The following is a 25,847-nucleotide window of genomic DNA, read 5'->3' on the forward strand; positions in this document are numbered from 1 at the left end:
AGGTCTTAGGTTGCATTTGTGGCAACAGTAGCGGTAAGGGAATTGAATGCTGATAAGTTCATGTAAGCAGCTTGGTGACTCCCCCCCCCCCATTGTATCTCGCCTTTACTGAATATTGTAGCGGTTTATTGCACTTGCTTTTGTATTATTATTATTATTATTATTATTATTATTATTATTATTATTATTATTATTATTACGTCCCTCAACGAAAAGACCACAAAGACATGGCCTGCGGAGAGAAGACCCGAAGGCCACAAGCGACGAACGAAAGGCCATCTTAGACGGTGACAAGAACCTCAGGCTGAAAGACCTGAACGACTAGTTTTGAACTCTAAGGCACGGTCGGTTTTCCTGTTCAATCCAAGCGGGACCAGAAACATGCGGGTCCATTCCGCACACCCCATCCTCTCTCCTAATAGCCCAGTTCCGTACTCACTGAACTTGCTGAGTTCTGCCCTCTCCGTCCCCCGTTTTTTGCACTTATTTATTTAGAATACTTAGACCCCGGCTTCGTCCCGTAAAGAGGCTCTATCTCAAATCACCTTCCTAGCCCCAGTGGTGCCCAGAAGAATGGCTAACGAGTGACATTAGCGGAAAAAGCTACAGGATTTTCTCAATACTGGTCCTTTTTTTTTTTAAAAAAGGCGTCTTTTCTACTTCCCAGATAGGGCTGCCCCTTAGAGATCCAGATCACAGAAGCATCTGTCCTTTGTGCTGGAGCGTGCGGGGCGGGGGGGGGGGGTAAGAAGTGAAGCTGCACCGCTTTCCCACCGAGGTGCATAAGTGCGTGGCGCCTCTTTCCCCGCTGCAGCGCCTGCCAGGTCCCGTGGATGCATAAAGCCCGGGTCTGCGCTTTCATTCAAAGTTCTTACAGGATGTCAAGATCAGAGGACACCTTTCCCTGTTTCACTTAATGTCAAGGGGACTCTCTGGCTCTCCAGCCATCTATCCTACACCCCAGTTTCCCTGCTGCATTTGTCAAGAAATGATTCCAGGTGCCCGGCTTGGCGCCAAGCAAGCGCGCGGGGCGCTCATCACGTCTCCCAAGACTGTGAAGGCCAAATTCCCGTCGTCCTGAGCTGCTCTGTTGGCTCGCTGAGTCTTTGCAAAGCCAAGATTGTTACAGGCGCGTCCTTAGCATGTAAGAGCAATTAGGGGCCTGGTCGAAAGCTTGTTCTCACCGTGGCCAGCCAGATGCCTGTGGGAAACCAGCGAGCACAAGAACCCCTCTATGGTTGCCAGCAACTGGTATTCAGAAGCATTGCGCAGAGCACAGCCATCATGGCTAGTAGCCATCGGCAACTTAGAATTTGTCTAGTCCTCTTTTAAAGCCATAGAGGTCACCGCTGCCTCCTGAGGAAGCGAGTTCCATAGCTCATCCTTGCGCGGCTGGAAGAGGCGCTTTCTTTGATCTGCCCTGAATAGCTTCGTTGTCCATTTGACCCTCTCATTCCCAATTCCGCCCCCAAATTGCTACGGCCCCCTTTTTAGCCAGATCTGCAGACCTCCCTCGCTAAGAAGCAAAAGAACTTACCCGGCTGCCTGATGAGGAAAGGTGGGCTGCAGAGGCCTTGTCGCAGGGCAGATCAAACCCTCCGAGGATGAGGCCAGGCTGGCCCCGTCCATGCCCTTTGGGGGCCATCGGTCTTGGCCAGCAAACCCGAAGCGACAGCTCTCTGTCTTCGGCTCCGATTGATCCTCCCGGCAGCTGCCCCCATCCCTTCCTTAAAAAAAAAAGGCACAACCCAACACCCCCAGAGTTCCTCCCTAAACAATGCACGATTGAATGCAGCTTCAATCTTGTCTCCTCTAATGAGAAAAGAGTGGGAAGAAAAGAGAGAGAGAAAATAAGCAAGATGCTCCGAGGTGCCCTGACTTTCCGGTCGCATCTCCAAGGCTGGTGGACTTGGCTGGGATGGGGGGGGGGGAATCTTCCCCGGTTGCACGCTGCTGCTCCCACAAACCGTAGAGGCCGCCTGGACAGGCAGGAAGATACGAGGGCGCGGACGATCTCGACTGTGCCTGAGCCGAAGTCAGAAGGAGAGATTCGTTTGATCGAAACCCCGATGAGAGAAGGTCCAGCAGGCTGAGAAGCAGCATTCCCCCATTAGAAAAAAATGAAACAAGCCACACCAAAGGGAGGGTAAGGTTTATATTACTGTATTCGGGACTGTCCAAATAGCTTAATACACGGAGCGCATGAAAAGAAGGAAAGAAAGATACATTCTTGATGCAAGTCCCTCGGTTCATTTGGTTTTTTGGAATTTAGGATACATTCGCTTCGCGTTTCGAACGAGGCTGCTCCAGTGCAGAAGTTGAAAATTGAGGGGAACGGAGTAGGGTGGGGAATAGCTAGTCCTAGAAACACCCAGATGGACACACACACACACAGACCTACCTACACAACTACACGCACAACATTGGCATCGCGCTGCCTTATCCCTTACACAGGCAGAGGAAAGGGGGGGCTGGGGGCCGCCGCGGGGGTTTAAGAATTGTATATAAAAGTCCCGTCGCTCAAATACCCGAGAAAAGTCCAGTTGTTCAAAGACCACCAAGGCCGGAGTTTTGATTCAGGTAGTTTGGAAAGGCTCTCTACAAAAAAAAAAGAAAACCCTCTCCTTTTTTGCCCCCACTACAAAAAGAAAAGAAAAGAAAAGAAGAAAATCTGGTATAGAAAACCTGTTGGATCTCACTTAAGGCTAATAATTTACAAATAATACAGGAGAGTGTGTGTAAATATATATATATATATAATATTTATATTTAGAGAGACAGGCAACTATTGAAACAGAAAAAGTTCCTTGCTTGGGGAAACATGATGTCGGGGTTAGTGTAGGGAGCAGCAGTGGCGGATTGCGTGGCAATCCCACCCCCACCAAGTCATTTCGAAAAGGGGAGGGGGGAATCTTGAGGCGTTGCCCGCAGACCGCAAAGAAAGTTATTTACATCCCTCTGTTGCATGTACAATTTGGCATTTTGCCTTGGTAAATATACAGCCCTATTCCACCCCTACTAATGTATGTTTGTGTGTGTGGTTTTTTTCTTCTTTTTTTCTTTTTACAAGTTGTTGTTGTTAAGATAGCATTAATTGACAGCAATGCAGACGCTCAGGTTCTCTCCGGCTGTTTCCATAGGCCGGTCCCTTTCACAGCATCTTTTCCAGTTGTCCATGGAGCAAGGACCCTAACCGGGGAGAGGCAGGCTTAGTTTTCGGCCTGCGCCCGCCGGTCTCCAGAAACGCCCGGCGTTCAGGAGTGCTGGGACATCCCGTTCACCAAACCTCGCAGCTGCCTCACCACCGTCTCAATGAGCTTCTGCTTGTCGCGGTCGTTCTTCCTGAACTGGGCGAAGATGTTGTTCTTCTTCACGTCTTTCATTCTGAAACCAGAACGGGAGAAAAGGAAAGAAACAGAATTTAAGTTAGTTCGTTCGTTTTCAAAAGAAACCCAAAATTTCCTCATTTGCGTTCGTTCCCAACGCAAAGGGCTTAATGCCGGCAGCCTCCCCCCCAAATGCGCAAAAAACGGCGCGCTCGGAACCTTTGAGGTTCTCAAGCAGCCGAGTTTATGGCACCAGCTTAATCCGATTTTCTTCCAATCGGAACGGCGGAAAGAGCAGTCTAGGCGAAAACAGCAGAGAGTCGCGTGAACTTCAAAGGCTAAAATATTTTAGGGTGGCATAAACTTTCCGGGACCTGAGTTCATTTTCCAAATCTGAAAATTCTGAGCTGGGATGACAAAGCAGGATTTTCCAGTGCAAACAAGACTTTTTTTTAATAGGAGACGGAGGCTACCCTAAATATTATAGATGTATGGAAGTATCCATGGAATCAAAGGGAATTCTGTTACAATCAGTTGTTTTTTAAGTTACTTGTACAAGGAACAGAATGCAGTTCATTGTAATTCGTATATGGGCAACTTCTTGTAACCATTAAGACACTTTAGTTTGGCTTGAGTTGTTTTTTGTTTGTTTGTTTGTTTGTTTTAGTCAGCCTTCCTATTAATCTCTTCAAAGCGGAACCTTGGGTCGTTTAATACCAAAAGGAATAAATTCGGAGTGACAGTAGAAGTAAAACCAAAAAAGTACGAAAATACATACCCTCTGTGGACTCTGCAAAACGTTGGGGCGTTGCGAGGGGGGAAGAAAGAAAACGAATCAACAGTTAGAAAGGAAGGGGGTAGTTTAAGGCACAGCTAAATATTTATAACGCCTTTACATTTCAGGGTGTAGCTGCAAGCGGTGTGCCTTGACTCCTAAGCGCTCTTTCCTATTCCGCATTTGCGGCGAGGCTGAAGCTTCCAGAGAGCCTCGCTGCTTCAACCTAAAGAGGTTTGCTCAGACGTAAGTACCATTCAGCTCAGAGGGACTTCGTCCCAGGTGAAGCCTGCCCAAGACTGCACCTTCCTCCCTCTCTTTCCCATTTTCAAGGCAGCTGCCGCGATCCTTGGAACAACTAGACTGTAGAGGCATCCATCTTTCTCCCTCTCTCTCTCTCGATGCACTGGGGGGCACACTGGATCAAATGGATCAGCTTTTTTGTAGCAGTCTGATCTACTATCCGGTTAAATCAAAGCACGTGGACTCCTTGAAGGGGGGGGGGGTTGGTGATGTGAATTTTGCATAGCGCAACACAAGCAAAGACCCCATACTGAAAAGAATCATTTTTAATACTGCAGTTTAGTCACATTTGTGTTGGCGTTTTTGCTGCAGGTGTCTGTCTGTCTGTCTGTCTGTCTGTCTGTCTGTCTGTCTGTCTGTCTGTCTGTCTCTCTCTCTCTCTCTCTCTCTCTAAAAGAGTAATTACATCTTTTGGAATAATTTTAAACCAAAAGGTCCTGAAAATCAGGACGTTTACCAATTGCTCCGAGATCCATCCCACACTTTGCCATCTTGCGTGGGCTTCTTTTGGGGGCGCCAATGAAAGGGGACTCGTCCGTCCAAGGAAATTTAGGATGGGCAAATTTCCTAAGCGGGAAGATGCAGATAGTGTCCAGTCCTAATCACGAGAGATCCGGATGGAGCTGTTCAAACTAAAAGAAGTATTTCCCTGTTTGCAAAGGGACAGGCGGCACCTAAGCGCTCGTATTTGGTTACAACCTAACCTTTCCCTATGCGTGTCCTGGGGGGGGGGTGCCCTAGCATTCGCTCTCCTGCAAGGCATTGGTCTCCTGATAGCGGCTGCAGAGATGGCTAGAGGAGGAGGAGGAGGAGGAGGAGGAGGAGGAGGAGGGCTGTGTGTGACTCACTTCTCTAGGAGGGCCAAGGCGGTGGTTGGATTGACGCGCAGGTACTTGGAGCTGGGCTGCCCGTAGTCTGCTAGGTAAGTCGACCAATCCCACACCATGAAGAGATCCAGAAGCTGAAGTGGGGAGGGGGGAGAGGGGGACACACACAAAGTGACGTTAAGGGCCTCTGGGGTGTGGAGTTTCCTCTCGCTCCCAATGGACGTGGCGATTTTACCCCGTCTCCTTCGACCACCAACTTTCATCCAACTCCTTCGACCACCAACTTTCATTTTAGGAAGAGTTCAAGATGCACAACACGACCCCCCGGGGGGGAGGAGGAAGGAAGCAAACGAAAAAATGGAAATATGCTTCTTTCGTCATTTTAAAGCAAGCCATTAAAAAAAAAAATCCCCCGTTTTTTCAAGGCAGAGAGCCCCTCCGGGCCGCCTAAAGACGAATCAATTTCTAATGGTTTGAGATTCATGAAATGTAACATCCGCTAATGCTAACGAGCTGTTCTTCGGCCCACAGCAGTTTATACCGCAAAATGCATCTCATAACCTGGTGAAGGGCGGGAAATAAATAAGTAAATAGGCAAAATCGAGCATAGAAGGAAGTCAGTCACAGAAAACAGGCACGAAGCCGAGACCAAGAGGGGGCCCAGAGACTTCAGAAATGCACTCCAGACTTTCGATAAAATACGGAGACGTTATAAAACATGTCTATACAAATAAAAACCCCACTGATATGGATACCCCTCATTTTCCAGGGGGAGATGAGCTGCATTTCCAGAGAACCTTCGTTTGTAAAGCTCTGCCTCTATTTCTATTTCATCGTATTTTCCACAGCGATTCATGGAGGGCTGGAGATTGTCTATGCTCTGTGTCATTAATGTGAACAACAATAAAATCACACCAAATAGAAAGAAATTGGTCCTTTTTTGTGGACCTCCAGCGGCTCTAAGTTTATGTGTCCATTTTTCGAGTAGGATCGATTCCCACACCTTCGTGCGCCATTAAGAAATATCTTCATTTGTTGAGTACTTTTAAGCTTGCCACGAGGCACTGCTGTGTTTTTTTTGTTGCAACACAGAACACAGCTTAGTACCCCTTTCCGGGAAGGGCGCATTTCAGCGCTCCGCCTTACCAAGCCTCCCTTTACAAACGCTGTTCTTACACCTTAAAGCGGGGGGAAGTGATCACTCAAGTTCCACAGATAATGCAATCGAAATACCCGTAAATCAGAAAAATTGTTGGGCACCTCTCCCTCGTTTTAACGGGAGAGTGCTTTTCATACCTAAATAAAAACGCGTCTGAGTGGAATAGGAATGTTCCTTCCAATGGCTCTGTACGCCCTGCTCTTCCCACAACACGCTTCAAAAGTAGCCTTTATTTAAAGTACCGGCACAAGGAAACTGGAGGCGAGGAACAGAAGGAGCCGGGATAAAATAAAATAAAATGGGATAAAATAAAATCCCTTGGGAGGGATCTCCGCCCCCGCTCCCTCCAGCTGCCTTTGCTCGGCTCATAATATCCAGCCGGAGCTGCTGTCAAATCTGCGCGTAATCTTTTAAAAGGCGGCGTGACTCTCGCAGGAAAGCGCCGGGCCACGCCGCCAATTTGAAGCCCTAATCCCCTCTAAGCCACTTAAACCCAACTTCCGATCCACGTTTCTCATTGTTTCAAAACTGCCAAGCCCTTCACTCGCTACTTGGGGCGCGGATCGTCTTCCTTCCAGCCCCGGCGGTTTCTGGAGAGCAGGTTGTTTTGGCGTCTTTGAAGGAGCCAAGGAAAAGGTGGGGTGGGGTGGCGGGGTGGCCAAGAGGAGTTTCTCGCACGTTTATTCATCTGCTCATTATCAGGGCTCGGTTTGCCATTTCCTTTTCGCCTTAACCTGGAGACCGTGATGCAAAAGGAAGGCGCGCGTAGGAGAGGAACGGCGGGGTCCCCCCAGCCACCTACACTTGCGCCGCCTCCGGGGGCTGTTTGACACTCCCAGAGAGAGATTTGCAAGGAGCTCCGGTCTCTCGGCTTCCCAGCGAGAAGGGCCATCCGGGTTTTCCCACGGTGGCCCTCCCAAGTCGAGCGGAATCTTCTTCAGCCACCTAAACTCGAAACCAGTTCCCTCCGGAGGAGGAGGAGGAGTGGGAAGGATGAGCGGCACTGGATGCCAAGCAGACAGCGGCTGGGAACGTGGGAAGGCTGGCGCTAGAACTGTCTCACTAAACCAGGGATGGGATGCTCAAGTCCCATCAGCCCCAGCCAGCGTGGTCCAACAGCTAAGGGTGAGGGCAGGCTAGAGGTTACCCTATCCCGCTACACTTTGCGAAGGCTTTCCTCCTTCCACGTCCCCAGTCCCAAGGCTGGGACTTTCCTTCTTAACCTACACCTGGGGTTTCATGGGAGCCCATGCAGGGATGAAGGAGGAGTGGGTCAAAGTGGTCCTGGGACCTGTTCAGGGTGCCATCTTCCCTTGCCACTGACTGCAAAGCCTGAGTGCACTGCACTGGTGCCAATTTGAATAAAATATTGTGGGGGCCCAGGTAAGCCCCACCACACACAACTGATCACATGATGCAGTGCACACATATCATTTGAATGGGAATGCCCATCAACTGGGGGGCCCAGCCCCCTCAAATATTTTATTGTGGGGGCCAAAGCCCACACGGCCCCCAGGAGTTGGTTCCTATAGTTCACCATAGATGGCAAGGATGAAGGACAAGAGGTTGCTTCCAGCTAGACTTGAGGCCCGGCTTCTCCTTTGCTTAGAAATTAAAGCACTGCCTGTCCCTCATGAGGTCCAGAGTCAGGGGAGAGGAGACTTCACAAGCCTCCTCCAGCTCATCTCCCACTGGCGGCCGGTTATTTCCATGTTTTCCTAAAAACAGGTCATTCCATAGATTATTGTCACAAGTCACACTTCAGTCCGGCAGACACTACCTAAAAAGCCAGAGTCTCTCTTGCTATTTGTGCCCTGCGCGGTAGGACAGATGGAACTTCAAGCCAGTGCAGTTTTTCCACATCTGCCTCAAGAGACCAATTTATAAAAATAAGAGATGTCCCAAATTATGAGTGGGGTCAGAGGACAACATAGGGAAGCACCTCAGCTGGGCAGAGCCATCTGCAACCTTCTTTGAGCCATTTGAATTCTCTTGGCCACAGTGGGCAACTCCTCATTCCTGATCACCTCCCCCATCCTACCCTATAACCTCTTGGCTTCAGAAACCGTAGGGAAAACGAGCCCTGCATTTCCATAGCATGCCAACCCTACCCTTTTCTGCAAGGTCTGAAGGAACGACACACATATACAAACATGTTTTAACTAGAATGAATGTAGGCTCTTCAGAAGTAGTGATGATAGAAGGAGGGGGAAGCCTACACCTGAGCAGTAACACTGCAAGCTCTGAAATGTCATTCCACCACCCCAAATAAACCTTTAAGTCTGATTGCTACATACCTGGTCTAATTCACAGACCCTGGTTTCTTACCCATCATTACTACCACACACTGCACCCCTATTCTACTCTTAGAAAACAGAAGTAAGAGAGTGTAGTTAAAGTGTTGGAAGGGGTAACTAAATCATGTTTGGTGTCCTTGGATTTTGCTTTATGAAGAGCAAAATCCAGGACTAATTGGGATTTGTCTATGACCCTACAGAACAGCAATTTCATGCGTAGGACATTTCTTCTGCTGAGCAGCAAGACCCGTAAGTGTAGCATCAGAGTGTAGCATTTCATTCACCACATGCTAAACAGGTTTCTTGACACTATCCATCTTGGTTGGACTACTCAGCCTATGAGAGTAAGCACATTGATCTGGAAGTGAGCATTGGGATTAATGGGTCTTTACTTCCAAATAAGGTACTTATGACTCAGGAGTTTGTTTTTGTTGGTAGTGCATCTTCTTATTTAAAATTAAATAAAAACAGGCAAGAAAAACACACAAAATGGCCTGAAGAAGCAAATTGTGGCATGCTGATAAATCAAAAACCCTCAAGAAAACTGCTGGTATACCTCAGTAAAAATAAAATAAAATCATATTCAGGATTTGGAAGGCGAAAGCAGGTTCAGAGGCATACATTTTACTTAACATGCAATTTTTCACCAAAGCTACCCAAAGGGGAAAGAAAGGAAAGTTTTACTCAGTAATATTTGTCCGAATGAAAATGTCCAAGAATCAATTTATGGTAACGTCTTCGTATCTATCACCAAAACCAATATTTTGCCCACAGAAGCTCCATAAGAAACTCTCAGCCATGAAACCCTTTTGAAATTTGGTGACGCTCACCTTACTAGCATCACCTTCCAATTTTAAACTGATGTAGGCTATCCTACATAAATAGTTCACATGCTGCTCATATACAGTTGGCTCAGTTTACAGTACAAAGTTCTGGAATAACTTTCTGTGTAAGCTTACAGCAGGAGCATAAAGAGCAAAATTGTACAGCCATCAATGTTTCTGTCCTACAAACCGTATTAAGTGCATGCTGCATTGGAAATCAATATGACTTACTCCTAAGTAAACATTAATTCAACAACAAATCTGAAAATCCCTGCTGTGGAATTAAAATTTCTGTTCTTGCAATGTATCTCAGACTTCATAGTCTCTCCATTTAGCAATCCGGGCATGAGACTGCAAAATAAGATGTTTCCATTTTCTAATGCAGGTTGATTAATGTAGTGGGTTTCTGTATTTGTCATCATTCAGATAGATCAAATCAGTGCACTGGATAATGGAAAGCTTTGGCATAGCAAATGACTTCCCCCTGTTTTCAGTTCTTCCCTTGACAATCTCTAAATTAAAACATTACTCATCTAGTCTCAGAGATGCACAATCTGGTAACGAGCACAACAGGCCACCCATTCTTGCACCTCAACCAATTCGCCTGTCCTACCCTTTAATGTGTTTCTTGGTGTGTTTTTATAGTAGACTAATTAGCGCAGCGACAGTTCTTTTCTAGAGTGCTTTCTGACAGTACAGCTAATTAGGCTCAACCAAACACCAGATTTATTTTGGTGAGGTATACTGAAGTGCCTGTGCTCTTTTTGTTTTCAAACAGAGAAAATTTAAACGGTACCTGCCATGCAGGGCCATCCCTGCCACTAGGCATAACTGAAATGAGGCAACTGCATCAGGTGGCAGATACTGGAAGCAATGGGCACACTCATAACTAGCCTGTTGCGCCCTCGTGTTTGGCAAAGAGCACCATCTCATTGCCAGTATCAAAATAAAATGCAACTGCTAGTCCAGTTGGCTTCTGTAAATGGAAAAGTGGGGAGGGGGGCATTTTTGCCCTTTGCCTCAAGAAGCAAAATGTCTAGGGGTAGCCCTGTCTGCCTAGTTATAGCCCCACCCAAAGAGGGTACCATTCGCAGTGTGTGATGTTTTCCTGGGATACTGATGCAGCGTATTCCCATATACTTTATCATGCCTCTATGGTTGTGTTAGCTACTGCACCACCTCTCCAAATATCCACACAGATATTGGCAAAATGTTTTGCAGAAGGCTGATTAATCAAATTTGGTGTGGGGGGGTGTCACACTTCAGACTATCCTGATTTATCATCCTTGGCAGTGGCGTAGCGTGGGGGGTGCAGGGGGGGCCGGCCGCACTGGGCGCAACATCTGGGGGTTAGGGTTAGGAGGCGCAAATCCACGGGTTAGGGGGTGCAAATTACTTGCCTTGCCCCGGGTGCTGACAACCCACGCTACGCCACTGATCCTTGGATATTCTTGAAAGAAAACTACATATATCCATTCAGATATAATGCAGGCCGACTGTGCAGGGTGGATATTTGCAGAGTAATGTGGGTACCACTCCTCAGATTTATCATGATCTATGCAAGAAACATTAAAGCTATACTACTCAAAATACTTCAGATAGTTCCACTGTTTAAAATGACACTGACTTTCACATCCAGTTCAAAGACAACCGAGGATCCTATGCATGTTTACCCAAAAGTCCCCCTCTGTTCCTTAGAGTTTACACTCTTAGGAATGTAGAATGTACAACACGTAAGAGAGGCATACAAAAACCAGCCTTTAAAAAAATCACACGCATTCTGCATCAAGAGAAGCAGAACACATTCTGTAAAATGGGCATATTTTTTGCACAATTCTGTTTGCATTAGTAATGGGAGAGAGCAGGGAGCTAGACAGGACGCTGAAGCTTTGCCCCCGGACCACAGAAAAGACCAATTATCCCCACATGCTTTCAAGAAAATTTCTGCAGCCACACAAAATGGGGGAATTGCTTTAAAAAGAAAAAGGAAATTGGGAATTCTCAGGGTGTCGAGTGTGCATCCTGCGTCTCCCCTTCGTGGAGAACAACCGAACAGACCATATAAATATAGAAAACATATATAGATAAGCAAAATAGATGTACTTGAATGGCATGCATGTGCCACTGTATTTTCTGCTTTTGGTACATATCCTATATGAACAGGAACAACCTTCAATGCCATCACATCAGCTCCAGCCTCAAAGAGGAGCAGCATCAGGAGTGTAAGCAACGGCAGAGGATGTAATTGCATCCTATGCTCAGCTGAAAGGTTACACAGCAGCCTCATTAATTCTAGAAAGTTTCTTTTTTTCTGAACACCACAGCTTTACATGCTGCAGAAGACCAACACACACAAGCAAATTACATAAGCAGTCCAATTATAAACTTCCCTCTCCCCTCCGGAGGGCAGGTTCAGGGGTTATGTTGGGACAACTCCCGGGTGAAGATGGTGCAGATAGAACAGCGAGCTGCAGCGACAGCAGGATGGCTGCTTGGTGCTATTACACACTTATTCTTTGTCTCACTCACAGCTTCACACCTTGCTGTGCGTAATGGACTTTGACAGCATGTATACTGTATGCTGTGGGTGGGCAAGAGCTGCCTGGTGGCCTAGTCTTTGCAACCATGTCCTGGTCACCTGCATATGATTTGGTACTCAGGCGATGCACCGTCAATACAAGCAATTGGACAGGAGGCAGCATCACTCCCATATGTGCATATAAGCCATTTCAAGGAGCATCCGTATGGTGGGAATTGCATCTGTTCCTCGTAGACTATACGAAGAACCTTTCCATCAGTTCAGCTTACATTAATACACAGAGAAAGACAGGGTATTAACCATCCTTCACAGCTTCTCCAAAAAGAAACAAACAAAAGATTTGATCCACTTTACTCACTATTAACATGACTATTTCATGCCTTCCTGTTTGTGGTATGAGGTTTCAAAGGCAGCTGGCAGTAACGTTAGTTATTTTGTCCACACAAGGCTGCAGAAGATAATCAAAGTGGTTTACTGGTACGTATATATCATTTGAACTCTCAAGTCCTTGAAATGTGGATTGACACCTGCAATTGCTATTAGCCTTCCAGACTTCCTATGTAGCTGTCTTCTGATTAGACTTCAAAGTCAATAGTAAATACAGTGGTTTAAAAATATGTCATATGTTTTAGCCCTAGGCACCCAAGTATTAAAATATCTCTTTAACAGGATGGTTCTGGAAGTTAAGATGAGGGGGACTGGGCATGAAGGATTTCAAAGATTTGTAATCAGGCTCTAATGCAGCTACTGTGGGGGTGCGCTAGCCAGGTTTTTTTGCCCCGGTGAAGCCTTCAGAGGGGAACCATTGAGGCTCCCAACCTGTGTGTGCACATGCAAGTGTGTGTGTGTGTGTGTGTGCACCAAGTGTAATAAAGCCTAGATTCACTCATCGAATGCATAGACTTAATTTAGAAAATGAAGCAGAACTATTTCTATTCCTTTGCTATATGGAATAGGGAAAATACACTTTACCTGTATAATCGTATACATGCTTAATCAGAAGTCAGTCCCATTGCATTCAATAGGGCTTACTCACAACTAAATAGGCATATACTTCTAGGGTATTGTCAGGGAACTGCCATCAGAACGAGAGACGGAGGCAGGACCACCCAGCGATGCCGGAGAGGGGACGAGCAGGGGGGAAGGATTTCAACGTAACACCCATAGAGAAGAGAGGGAGATGGAGGAATTGGTGACAGGGCTCCAAGACCCTTCCCCCACGATAGTGGAGAGAGCGCTGGGACGCCCCTGCCTTCCCCTTACTTGCGCAGACGCGTTCCACGCAGAGAACATAGGAGGAGACTCGGGGTCAAACAGCTTTTATGCTGGAAGAGGTTCAAGAGACGCCCACTCTCGGATTCTGCAAGTGACTAACAGGTCACGGAGGGCGAGCTCCGACCCTGGGCATGGTTGGGGCAAGCAAGCTAACTGAACTGAAGTAAGGTTACGCACAAGTAACCCCTAACAACCATTACAGCAATCCGAGAGTCTCTGCTGTTACTTGTGCGCAAGCAGTGGAAACATGAGCCAGACTGGAGGCGCCGGGGCAGCGGAGCCAGCTGCGGGGGCGCAGGACCTACTAAAGAGGAACCAGGAGCTGGAACGGCATGTGGCACTGCTGATGGCGCGGCTGGACGAGAGGCGCACCCAGGACGCGCAGGTTAGACCTACCCCAGTGGCAAAGAAGGTGCCAGGACTAGTACACAAATTTGGGGGGGGAGCCCCAGAAAAATAAGGGATTCCGAACAGAAATAGATTACGCCTTGCAGCTGCAGCATGATGGCGTATATCGTGGGGCACCTTGAGGGCAGCGCGAGCGAATGGGTTAGACCCCTAATGGCCTCGCAGAACCCCGCCATGAAGGACGTTCGGAAGTTTCTTCAGGCAATGGATGCGATGTATTCTAGCCAATTGGGGGAGAGCGTTACCCAAAGGGAGCTGCTGAGATGCAAGCAGGGGGAACTTTCCGTGAGAGACTACTGGTCCCGCTTTGCGATGCTAATACACCGGCTCGGATGGGATCTAGATAGCCCTCCTATACGGATGCTGTTTGAGGAGGGGTTGTCCCCAACCGTTAAAGATGAGCTCTCCCGCGCGCCCCGCCCGGAGACTCTGGATCAGCTGACGAAGGCAGCGCTGGCGATAGGCGCTCGCCAAGAAGCGCGCGCTTTGGAAAGGCGGGAAGGGAGGGAAGAGCGCCACTCTGACTACCGCATTCCGGAGATGCCTAAGCTGCCCGCCGATGACGTAGTGCCCATGGAAATCAATGGAGCGCGGGTGCGCGAGGTTTCTGGTGCCAACCAAGGAGGCAAAAGGGAGGGAAAGGCTGGGAAAAGCACCAAGAAGTGTTTCCTCTGCCAACGGCCAGGACACTTTGCCAGGGTCTGTCCTCAAAGAAAGGCTTGGCAAGGGATGGTGGGAGCCGCTGGAAGCGAGGAGGGGGCAGAGGAAAAGGTGCAGGGAAACGACAGCGCTTGACTGCCCACAGGGGGGCGCAGCAGCCAAGCGAACAGATAACAGAAGTGCCCCAACCGGACCCACCCAAGGTTTCTATAGCGATAGAGGTGGTGCTAGAACTCCCAAATGGACACCCAGTCAAGGTGAAAGCAATGCTGGACTCAGGCAGCTCCTGTAATTTTTTTAGTAAGGAGTTTGCATTGGAGCACCAGATCCACCTGCTGCCACTTGATTTCCCGCTCCAAGTGACCACGATAGATGGCAGGGAGCTGCTGGGAGGGGAAGTGACACATCAAACCCCACCTATGAGAATGAGTGCTTCCAGGCACACAGAGACCATTGCCTTTCACATGGCCACACTGGCGGGACCTCCGATAATACTGGGCATGAGTTGGCTAGTGCTACATGATCCAGTGGTAGCCTGGCACCAACGGACAGTCACCTTCGGGTCGGCACACTGTTTGGAACACTGTCTAGGAGGGATGAAACCCAGGGTGAGGTTGGCCAGAGTGGCAGCAACTACACTGAAGCAGAGAGCGGATGTGCCGCCACAGTACGCGGATTTACAGGAAGTCTTCAGTGAGAGGGAAGCGGACAAGCTGCCGCCACATAGGCCCTTCGACTGCCAGATCAACCTGCTCCCTGGGGCGCAGCTACCGGTGGGTAAGCTGTATGCCATGTCGGACAGAGAGATGCAGGAGTTGCAAGACTTTATTGACAAAAACCTTAAGAGGGGGTTCATAAGGGAATCTAAGGCAGTGGGGGGCAGCCCTGTGTTTTTTGTGGACAAGAAAAACACGGATCAGCCGAGGCTTGTAGTTGACTTTCGAAGCCTGAACCTTGTATCGGAACCCGTGACCTTCCCAATGCCCAGAATTGATGATATTCTGACTAGGGTGAGGAAGGGCAAGATCTTCCTCAAGCTGGACCTCCGGGGAGCATACAATCTGATTAGAATAAGGAAGGGGGACGAATGGAAAACCACCATGTTCACCCCCCTAGGGGCCTTTGAGTACCTAGTCATGCCATTTGGACTACAATCGGGCTCAGCCTGTTTTCAAAGCTTCATGCACCATGTGCTTGGACCCCTGCTGTACAAAAACTGTGTAGCATTTCTGGACGACGTACTGATCTATTCGGACAATGCAAAGCAGCATATCCAGGACGTCAGGGAAGTGCTGAAGAGGCTACTAAAGCACCAATTGTGGGTCAAGCTGGAAAAGTGCCAATTTCACGCCCGTGAGGTGGAATTCCTGGGATACAAGTTGTCGGACAAAGGACTTGCCATGGACCCTGGCAAGGTGCAGGCAGTGCTGGAATGGAAGGCCCCTAAGACCCGGAAGGATGTGCAGAGGTTCCTCGGGTTCAGCAACTTCTACCGGAAGTTCATCAAGAACTTTGCCCACTTGACCGCACCCATCACGGATTGTCTCAGTAGCAAGAAGAAGTTCGTCTGGACGGAAAGTGCCCAAAGGTCCTTCGAAAAACTAAAGAAGGCGTTCGCCTCGGAGGAACAGCTCCTGCACATGGATCTGCAGAAGCCGATGAGGCTGGAGATCGACGCATCAGACAGAGCTATTGGAGCAGTGTTGCTACAGCCGGGACGGAGCCAACACACCTGGAGGCCGTGCGCCTTCTTCTCACGGAAACTGAACAAATCGGAGCATAACTACACGGTGTATGATCGCGAACTGTTAACTATTTATGCAGCGTTTCGGCAGTGGAGACATCTCCTAATAGGGGCACAGCACAAGATTCAGGTTTGCACGGATCATAAGAACCTGGAATATTGGAGAACAGCTCGAGTGCTCAACCAGAGACAGATTCGATGGGCACAGGAGTTCTCCAAGTTCAACTTTGAGATCAGGTACGTGCCGGGGGAAGAGAACGTGAGGGCAGACGCGCTTTCACGGAAGCCCGAGTATACGGAAGGAGAAGGACCGCGGAAGCTCGACACGTGTTTCCTGAGGAACGATGGGTTTGTGGGGGAGCGTCGGTTGGGAAACGAGAACTAACCGAGCTGATTCGCCAGGACGAATTCGCCCAAACCAGAATCAGGGAACTCAGGGGAACGGGGGGAGATCAGGGAGGCTTTGAGGAGAGGGAAGGACTGCTGTATTACAGGGGAGCAATGTATGTGCCCGGGGAAGCCCTGCGAGAAAGGGTTCTCAGACAGCTTCATGACAACCCAACAGCGGGGCACTTTGGGCAACACAAAACCATGTTACTGGTTACGAGGCAATTCTGGTGGCCAAGGGTGAGGGAAGATGTACGAGAGTATGTACGGGGGTGTGACCGCTGCCAACAGGCCAAGGGAGAGAGGGTGGCCCCGGCGGGGTTACTGGAGCCCTTACCCACACCGGGAAGACCATGGGGGGAGGTGTCGATCGATTTCATGACCGATTTACCCAAATCTAGAGGGAAGACAGCAGTCATGGTAGTAGTAGATCTGCTAACCAAAATGTGCCATTTTATAGCGTGCTCACATGCAGTAACGGCAGAGGAAACTGCCCGGTTGTTTGTGGATCACATTTTCAGGTTGCATGGGGCTCCGACGAGGGTTATCTCCGACCGGGGGAAACAATTTACCTCGAGGTTCTGGAGGAAACTCATGAGCTTATTGCAGGTGGAAGTGGGATTCTCGACGGCGAGACACCCAGAGACCAACGGGCAAGCAGAGAGGGCGAATAGCATTTTACAGCAATATCTACGCTGCTACGTCAACGAGAGACAGAATGATTGGGTAGAGAAGCTAGCACTAGCGGAGTTTGCGTATAACAACGCTGAGCATGTGTCCACAGGGATGAGCCCGTTCATGGCTAATTATGGGTTGCACCCCAGGGCTTTTCCTGGGAGAGGGGAGGAAGGGTGGAGCGTGCCCGCCGCAGAGCAGTTTGTGGAAGAAATGGAAGCTCTGCACCAGCAGCTTAAGATGAACCTGGATAGGGCCAAGGAAGTGTACAAAAGACAAGCAGACAAACGCCGCCGGGAAGGGGAGACCATTAGGGTGGGGGACCGGGTGTGGTTATCCACACAAGGCTTACCTTTCAAGGGCGGGTGTAAGAAACTGAGGCCAAGACGGCTGGGACCATTTGAGGTGACCCACCAAGTTAACCCGGTGGCGTTCCGGCTCAAGTTGCCAGACAGCATGAAGATCCACCCGGTATTTCATAGGTCACTGCTCTCACCGTACAGAGGGGAGCGGAGGGTCCGGGAGGCAGGAGGGGAAGGGCTCACCCATCCACTAATGGAAGAGAGGGAACGCCACCACGAGGTAATGGAGATCCTGGAGTCGCGCTGGCGAGGGCGGCAGGTGGAGTACCTAGTGGCTTGGGAGGGGGAACCAGAGTCAGAAAATACATGGGTGCCTGCAGGGGAAATAGATGATGGATATCTGGTGGAAGAGTTCCACAACAGGTATCCAAGGAAGCCCAAACCCCTCGGGAGATTCTGGGAGGAGCAATTTGCCACCACCGACGAGGAGGAGGAGGATTTCGTGGGTTTTCCGGCTTCCCAGGGGGAAGGAGGAGAATCGTCAGGAGAGGAGGAGTCAGATGGGGAAGTCCCGACAGTGAGAAATTGGAACAGGTGGGAAGCGGTGTTTGAGTCCACGGACGACGACAGCAGCTCCTTTCGGGGGTTCCCGGCATCGTCGGCTGAAGAAGGGGACAAGGTCCCGTCACAGGGTCAGGCCGGGGGTGAAGGGGTTCCTGGGGAGGAGGTGGATGTCAGGGAACTGCCATCAGAACGAGAGACGGAGGCAGGACCACCCAGCGATGCCGGAGAGGGGACGAGCAGGGGGGAAGGATTTCAATGTAACACCCATAGAGAAGAGAGGGAGATGGAGGAATTGGTGACAGGGCTCCAAGACCCTTCCCCCGACGATAGTGGAGAGCGCGCTGGGACGCCCCTGCCTTCCCCTTACTTGCGCAGACGCGTTCCGCGCAGAGAACATAGGAGGAGACTCGGGGTCAAACAGCTTTTATGCTGGAACAGGTTCAAGAGACGCCCACTCTCGGATTCTGCAAGTGACTAACAGGTCACGGAGGGTGAGCTCCGACCCTGGGCATGGTTGGGGCAAGCAAGCTAACTGAACTGAAATAAGGTTACGCACAAGTAACCCCTAACAACCATTACAGGTATCTAGTATTCTCATTTCAATGAGCAGCTTTCACAGTTAGATCTAGTATTGGTACAACATTTTGCAGTTATGTCCGTGGAAAGGTCCAGGTTACAGGATCCAGATATTCAGTAGGATCTAGCAAGTTGTTAACTCACTTCACTTTTTACCTTGCTTAAAACAAAAATAAAAATGAGAGAATTGTGTATAGTCTCTAGTTCAACATTGTTCAGGAGGGCCAGCACTCGCTGCATTTAAATTACAAATTATGCTAACAAATGTCCTGGATGGGTCCTATATATTAAAAAAATCAAGTTATGGACAACATTTGCTTAAATCCAACAACACAAAGTAAAAGATAAAGTGGTAACTATGCTATAGACTGCATCTGAATGAATTAAGTATCAGAAATTTTAAAACCAGCAGGACTGATATCACTACTATACAGTAATCCATTATACAAGATGCTAGAAAGTCACACACTCAATTTGCTTATGACTGGATATGTATAGCAATCTATTTAAAAAGACTGTCAGTAGTGGCAGGGAACAGGGGAGGCCATTGAAATATATATATTAATATTTATTGGCCATCTTTGGGGGTAAAAACTCAATCGAGTTTCCATAATACGATAACCAAAGTTTTTTTTGTTTTTTAAAGTTATAAAACCGGCAATAACAAAAACATACATCAATATAGCAGTGTTTGTGTAAGAGAGAATGTGTGGGAATATGCATACGTGTTTGTTTGTTTGTTTGTGTGTGTGTGTGTGTGTAGTTGTGTTCTCGAAGATGTACATGACGTAATGCCTGTAATCTTTTCTGATTTGGCTCAAGATGCTACTGTGACTCAGAATTCATCAGAGGAAACAGAGTGCACATGATCATTTCCACTGAAACAGAAGAGGCATATAATCCTAGGAGATTTAAATCCTGTAATTAATATAAAGGTGGAACAGGAAAAGAATTTGAGGGCAAGTCCAATCATAAGGCAGATACATCTGCCAAAAATATATAGACCAGCTTACAATTGTTTATGGGGATGTCAGTGTTTTGAACTTTTGTCTTAATTGTTTCCCAGACTGTGGCACACAGATCTAGTTGGTGTGAATACAGGTGCTATTAACATGGTTGTGCTCTACACTAGTTCCCAATTTTGAGCCTTTCCACATTAGCAAATGTTGGCTCTGGGACACAGTGTTAACTTTAAAGTATTTACTTGGAGTTGCTTTTTTAAAAAGTGGTTGCCCTTAACTGCCTAAATGTATGCTAAATGCATTGGGTTGTATCCATAGGAAGTTAGTTATGCACTACTCATAACAACTTGAGTCCCACTGATTTTGGAAGAACTAAAGCACAACTAACTTCCTCTGGATCCAATCACTGATGACTTGCTAGATGTGCAGGTTAAGATCATCATTTTCCATAGATGAAAGGAGCCTGCTGCAACTTCATCACCCCTCTCAAATTCAATGCATTTCTCAAGAAAGCAACTGCATTAAAGGTATGTCAGACAAAGAAAAGATGGGGGGAAATTAAGACAATTAATGGAAAATTAATGTTATCTGTCCTCTCAGGATTCATTTTCTGATTGCACCTAACAAAACAGACAGCTAGAGAAGGACAAGAATAGAGGGGCAAGTAAAATCCTAGTAAAGGAAACACACAAAATCTATACATACTTCAAAAGATGCTAGAAAAAAGGCATTATATGCAGGCATGTTTTGCATAATCAAAAAATGAGGTTTTAGGATGTCCATCTTTCCTAAACAATGCTTAGCTAAACCTGAAAGGCACATTCTCGTGCATTTATTCTTTTAAGACACCAAAAAGGTAACGGAAGCGTGAAGTCCAATTTAATGCAACAAAAGTGGCAGATAATGCCACATACTGTAGAAGGAACAGGAAATACGGTAATGGGCTAAATTACTAAACCACAGGCACACATTCTCTGACCACATTCGTCTTAGAGTTACTGAAGATTTCAGAGTCTGAAATCGAAATAAGGAAAAGATTTCCTGGATTTCAAGATCTCTCACATTCAGCCACATCTGAAATGGTCTTTCAAAAGTCCCAGGTCTGCATGAAACAAAATTATGGCTAAATCTGCTTTCGTTACTGTGTCTTTGATGCTCTGGGAGAAGGGTTCTCTGTCGGCCCTTGGATTATTCATAAGCAGAGCAAACAATTTTGCTGGACGAATTTATAAGCTTGCCATAATCATGAGCTTTTAAGCAATCCTGGTGGTGGTTTTTTGTGGGGGGTTTTGGATTTGCTCCATCAAAACGCAGCTTGTCAACCTTGCGAACAGTTCCTGGCATGTTCTTAATCCAAACGGTCAGAGCTTTGCTATGAGCTTTGCTATGACCATTTTAAGAATCTGCCTTATATACCAAGTCAGTCCATTGGTCCATCTGGCTCAATTACGCTCACACTGACTGGCAGCAGCCCTCAGACAAGGAGACTGTCTCTTCCAGCTCTGGAGATGTCAGGGATGTTTCCTGTCGAGTTCCTCTACTCTCACTAAAAAGACTCCTTCTCTTACTTTCCAACAGCTTGACATTTTCACCACCCTCTTGCCTTAAATGCAGAACTCTTTAATGCTGAGCAGAGGGAGGGGGAGTAGCTTCCAACATTTTACAGCTGCCATCCTAACCTCTCCTGTATTCTGTTCCTCCCCACCATAAGCTTGCCATAGGTAAACAGACTGAACTTTCAATGATAATAATTTATGACAAGTTGCTCACCTACACAAGGAAGTGCCCAAGACTTCCAAGCAGGCATCTGATGCCCATTGGTGAGTGGGACACTACAATCATATCGTTGGCATAAATTAAAAGTAGCCTAAGAGAAAACAGGTAGGAAATGAAGCCCTTCTAAATTGACTACTATACTATCGATATAAATGTCAAATGGAAAAAGAGCAATAACTCAAGCTGCCTCCTCCTCCTCCTATGGAAAAAGATACGCCGTCTGTAAATAATCCCTTTTGACCGTATCATGGGAAGGAAATTTCTTGCAACAGGTCTGGGGTATAGTTGAACTATCAACAGAAGCATAGCTATGGAATGGAGGAGGATCATATGAAGTGGGAGAGGGAGCTCCTTCCATGCACCACCCATGATTGTACTAGTAGTGGATGGTGGGGGCTTCCGGTCCCACCTGCCTTAATGGAGGTAGCTCCCATGACAGTGGAGGGGGATCGTCGGTGAACAGAAAGCAAGGACGACAGAGGGTAAATCACCCTTGCAGATTCCCCCCCAGGGACTGGGGGGAATGGGCTTCACTCACAGTTTGTCTCGGTACCTGGCTCTTGCTCCGGCATGGAATGTGGGAGGCAGGGAGATGCCGAGTGCAAAAGCACTTCACCTGGCGAAAAGCCTCCTACGCCGCCATTAAGGAACAGAGGTTCTCCGTTTAATTGGCTCTTTAAATGACTTTAACGTACCAGTGTGTGATGGAAAACAGTTGCAGCAGCACATTACGGAACATATCAGCTACATATATTCTAAAAAAATGTTTAGGGGTACTCTCATTTTCCTACTCATATTGAAATACTGCCCCTCAATGAGGGCAAACTTAGATTTACAAAATGTTTAGGGGTATGCGTCACCCCAGAAAAAAAGTGCTGGCTACATGGATCAAAGGATCAAAGGTTTGAATCGATATAAGATTTTATTTGGTGTGAGAGTCAGTTGGAGAGAGGGAAGCCCAAAGTTTGTTTTTTCCAAGTTTCTTTCATATATTTAGGATTCAGCAACCCTCTCCAGAATACAAGACAAAAAGATACTTACAAGTGAGGAAGGAACATTGGAGTAATATTGATATGAACTGTGGGAAAACTGTGTGTGATTTGAAATGAAGAAAGGAGGGGAAGCTCAAGTATGTCTGTTGGAAAGACAGCATAATTCCCCTCACCTCTGATTAAAAACAAAAGACAAGGAAAAAGAGACTGTGATTTGTTTGTGCTACTGATGGAAAGCAATCCAAAATAATGTTTAATTGGGCCATAAATCTCTAACTGAAGGAAAAGAATTTGGGGGCTGTGATAAGAATGCTGCAGTTATTCTGGGAGTTGGAAAGGAGTATTAAATCTTCAGTGCGTTCAAAAACTGCCCACCTTTTCCTAGGCTGAGGCAAAAATGATGAAGATGTGTGACATGTTTTACTAGAGAGACAGAATGGTTTACAGTGGTGCCTCGCAAGACGAAATTAATCCGTTCCGCGATTCTCTTCGTCTAGCGGTTTTTTCGTCTTGCGAAGCAAGCCCATTGACAGCTTAGCGGATTAGCGCTATTAGCGGTCTAGCGGCTTTTAGCGATCAGCTGAGAAGCGGCTTATCAGCGGAACAGCTGATAAGCGGCTTAGCGCTTAGGGAAAGGGCGGAAAAAAGCAGGAGGGAAACGCGGGAACTCGCAAGATTTTTTCGTCTTGCAAAGCAACCCCATAGAGAAATTCATTTAGCGAAGCGCCTCCAAAAACGGAAAACCCTTTCGTCTAGCGGGTTTTTCATCTTGCGAGGCGTTCGTCTTACGGGGCACCACTGTATAGCAAACAGTTGCCTGTTCTGAGACATTGAAGCAAGGGATGAAGAGACAAGACCTCTGAAAAACTTCAAGATTCAGTTCCGCTCCAAGTCACGATTGGAGAAAACAACAGCTGGGAAGTGAAAGAGACACCATACAGTGGTACCTTGGTTTACAAACTTAAACCGTACTGGAAGTCCGTTCTTAAACCAAGCCGTGCTTTCCCATAGCAGCGGGGGATTCCATTTACAAATGGAACACACTCAACAGGAAGCGAAACATGTTCTTATTCCAAGGCAAAGTTTGCAAACCAAAACACCTATTTCCGGGTTTGCAGTGTTCTTAATCCAAGTCGTTCATAAACTAAGCTGTTCTTAAACCAAGGTTCCACTGTATATGGACAGAAAGAATCTCCATGAACATAACAGTTTTCACACACAGGGCAGAATTAAGATAATAGTTTGAGTTCCTCACTTGAAGTTATAGATTTACATATTGTAACATGACAAATGGAAATCATTAAATATGTAGCTGTTGACTAAGGGATTATTGTTATAACTGAAATGGAACTGACATGGAATGCAGTGATATAAGATCGGAAATGCACCCAAACCATCATGCAGGAGCCACTTTAACTAAAATGTATTAATTGGAAGTTGATTGGCATTTTGATAATTATATAATTTAGGAATTAATCGTTATTGTTATAATTTGGCTATTATTGGGGGTATATTGTAAAATAATTATTAATATATATATATATATAAAAGTAACGAATGGTGGGGTGGGGAGTGCTGGTGGTTCTTATTTGACCTTCTGTGGACAGGGAGGTCAGCACTGTGCAAACATACCAGCAGGAACACGATGTTGGCTCTACCAGGGCGTTTGCACAGCACCACCTTCCTTGTTGCCTTGCGCCTCCCACTATTGCTTCCCCCAAGCTTCCCGCTTCCCGCAAGCAGCGACTCCACGATTAGACTGTACCAGTCTTTAGCTATGCTGCCAGTGTAAGTTTGCTGGCAGAGCTATTCCAACTCTGCCAACAGAGCACTATGCCAGCAACTGTTCCACAAGATGGAGATGCACCATTGGCCAGCACAGCAGGTACCTGCAGGTAAAGTCCTTCAGCTAGTGGACCTCAATTATAAGATTGTGCCTTTAATGTAACATATTATTTTCTCAGTGGCTAACTGGAGCCACCCAGGTGTCTTAATTGTTTTAAATGGTCGTTGTCATGATTTTTATGTTTTTAAGTTGGTAGATTTGTTTCAATCTGCTCCTAATATAATTTGCCACATTTGTAATTGGATTTGTTGTTTTTCAAAGATTAATGCAAGTTCCCTTGAGTACTACAATACAATGGTCCTACATAAACTAACTAAATAAATAAATGTATTAAAAAATAGTGTAATAAGTGTAATAAATGTTTTTAACAAAAGTCTAAGTACATTAAACCTCTATTAAAAGACTTATTATTTTCATGCATCTATACATCTCTCCTTATAACTTGTTTGCCCTAGATCTGATCAAAATAATTTTTCCTTTATAAAAGTTCCTCTAAAGTTTCTGATTTTAATACAGTTAAAATTTTAACAAACATTTTGTTGTCTTCATTGTATTATGCTTAGTACTGTAAGTATTATTCACTGCAAAGGTCCTGGTCTGCCTGTTAATTTATAACAATAAATAAAAATACAATAAAGTACTCTCTGTGAGAGAACATCTACAAAGAATTGTACATGGCTTTTATACATAGGATTTGAACACAACTGCATTTTAAAATAATATTTTCTAATAATGATTCGTTCCCAATGCATTGGTTGAAATCAGTGGCAATTGTTTCCCTGTAACATGCTTAGGACTGACATTCTGCTAGTCTGTCTATATTATAAGAATAGTTATCTCAGCTACTGGATAGTCAAGAGACAATCTGGTAAACCTGATCCCATAAATTAAAAAGGCATCTTCGTGCAAGGCATGGGGGTAAGTGATAGATCCAAGAGAAGTCTTTGAATTAGCTATATTTTTAAAAGTTCTGTTCCTTTCTAACATATAGGTGCTTGGAAATCCATTTGTTGTATCGGCTGCCCAGTAATGAGTTAACTCCCTGCTATTTGAACCCTCAAAGAGCTAAGGCTGAACCCTGCAGCCTGACTAGTATCAAAAGAACAAAAGAATATGTGGGAAGACATTTGTGTGAGGAATTCCTATAGCTGACCCCAAGTTATGTGCCCCACTATTTGAACCTAATTCACATCTTCAAATACACCACTCAGCGATTTAGTTACAAGATAAAAAGGACATTTGTTGCTTGCTTTGAATAACCTTTGTGGTTTAGGATTTTCTTTCCTGTCACTAGATTCCTTTAGGTTCAGTTTGAAGACTGTAGGTACAATTTTGATCCAGATTATTTGTTAACTCTCGTTGTCTTTAAGTGATTTTGGCCAACATTTCAGCTATTCTTCAGACATAGGTGACATTGTACTGAATGTCAATTTTTTAATGTATAAATGAGAAACTCACTGCGATGCATTATATAGGAACACAGTCATGTGTAAGCTACTCCACATATAGTGAGGTCCCACTAGCCTGCTCTTTCAGGTATATTCAAGTCCCACACATAAAAGCCATACAGTATTCTTTGTAGATAGTCCTTTGAGGAGTACAGCTCCTTCAAGACAGTTGGCTGGGAAAG

General features: G+C 46.5%; 1 protein-coding gene across 7 annotated transcripts in view; it reads right to left on the reverse strand.

Annotated features, from left to right (window-relative positions):
- Nucleotides 1–2,147: 2,147 nt before the first annotated feature.
- EXOC6 (exocyst complex component 6) overlaps nt 2,148–25,847 on the reverse strand; it is a 98,939-nt gene continuing 75,239 nt past the window's right edge. For 4 of the 7 annotated variants that reach the window (XM_083740874.1, XM_083740873.1, XM_083740876.1 and 1 more), the window contains 2 exons: nt 5,239–5,365; nt 2,148–3,384 (listed from right to left, as the gene is read on the reverse strand). In XM_083740874.1, the coding sequence (XP_083597000.1) occupies nt 5,249–5,365 (117 nt within the window). In that variant the 3' untranslated portion in view covers nt 2,148–3,384; nt 5,239–5,248. Of the gene's footprint in view, nt 3,385–4,104; nt 4,117–4,833; nt 5,003–5,238; nt 5,366–25,847 lie in introns of those variants that run through there. The other 3 variants (XM_083740870.1, XM_083740871.1, XM_083740872.1) reach the window with 2 other exon arrangements.

This window comes from Podarcis gaigeae (assembly GCF_964106915.1).
Source record: "Podarcis gaigeae genome assembly, chromosome: 5".
Classification (NCBI taxonomy): domain Eukaryota; kingdom Metazoa; phylum Chordata; class Lepidosauria; order Squamata; family Lacertidae; genus Podarcis; species Podarcis gaigeae.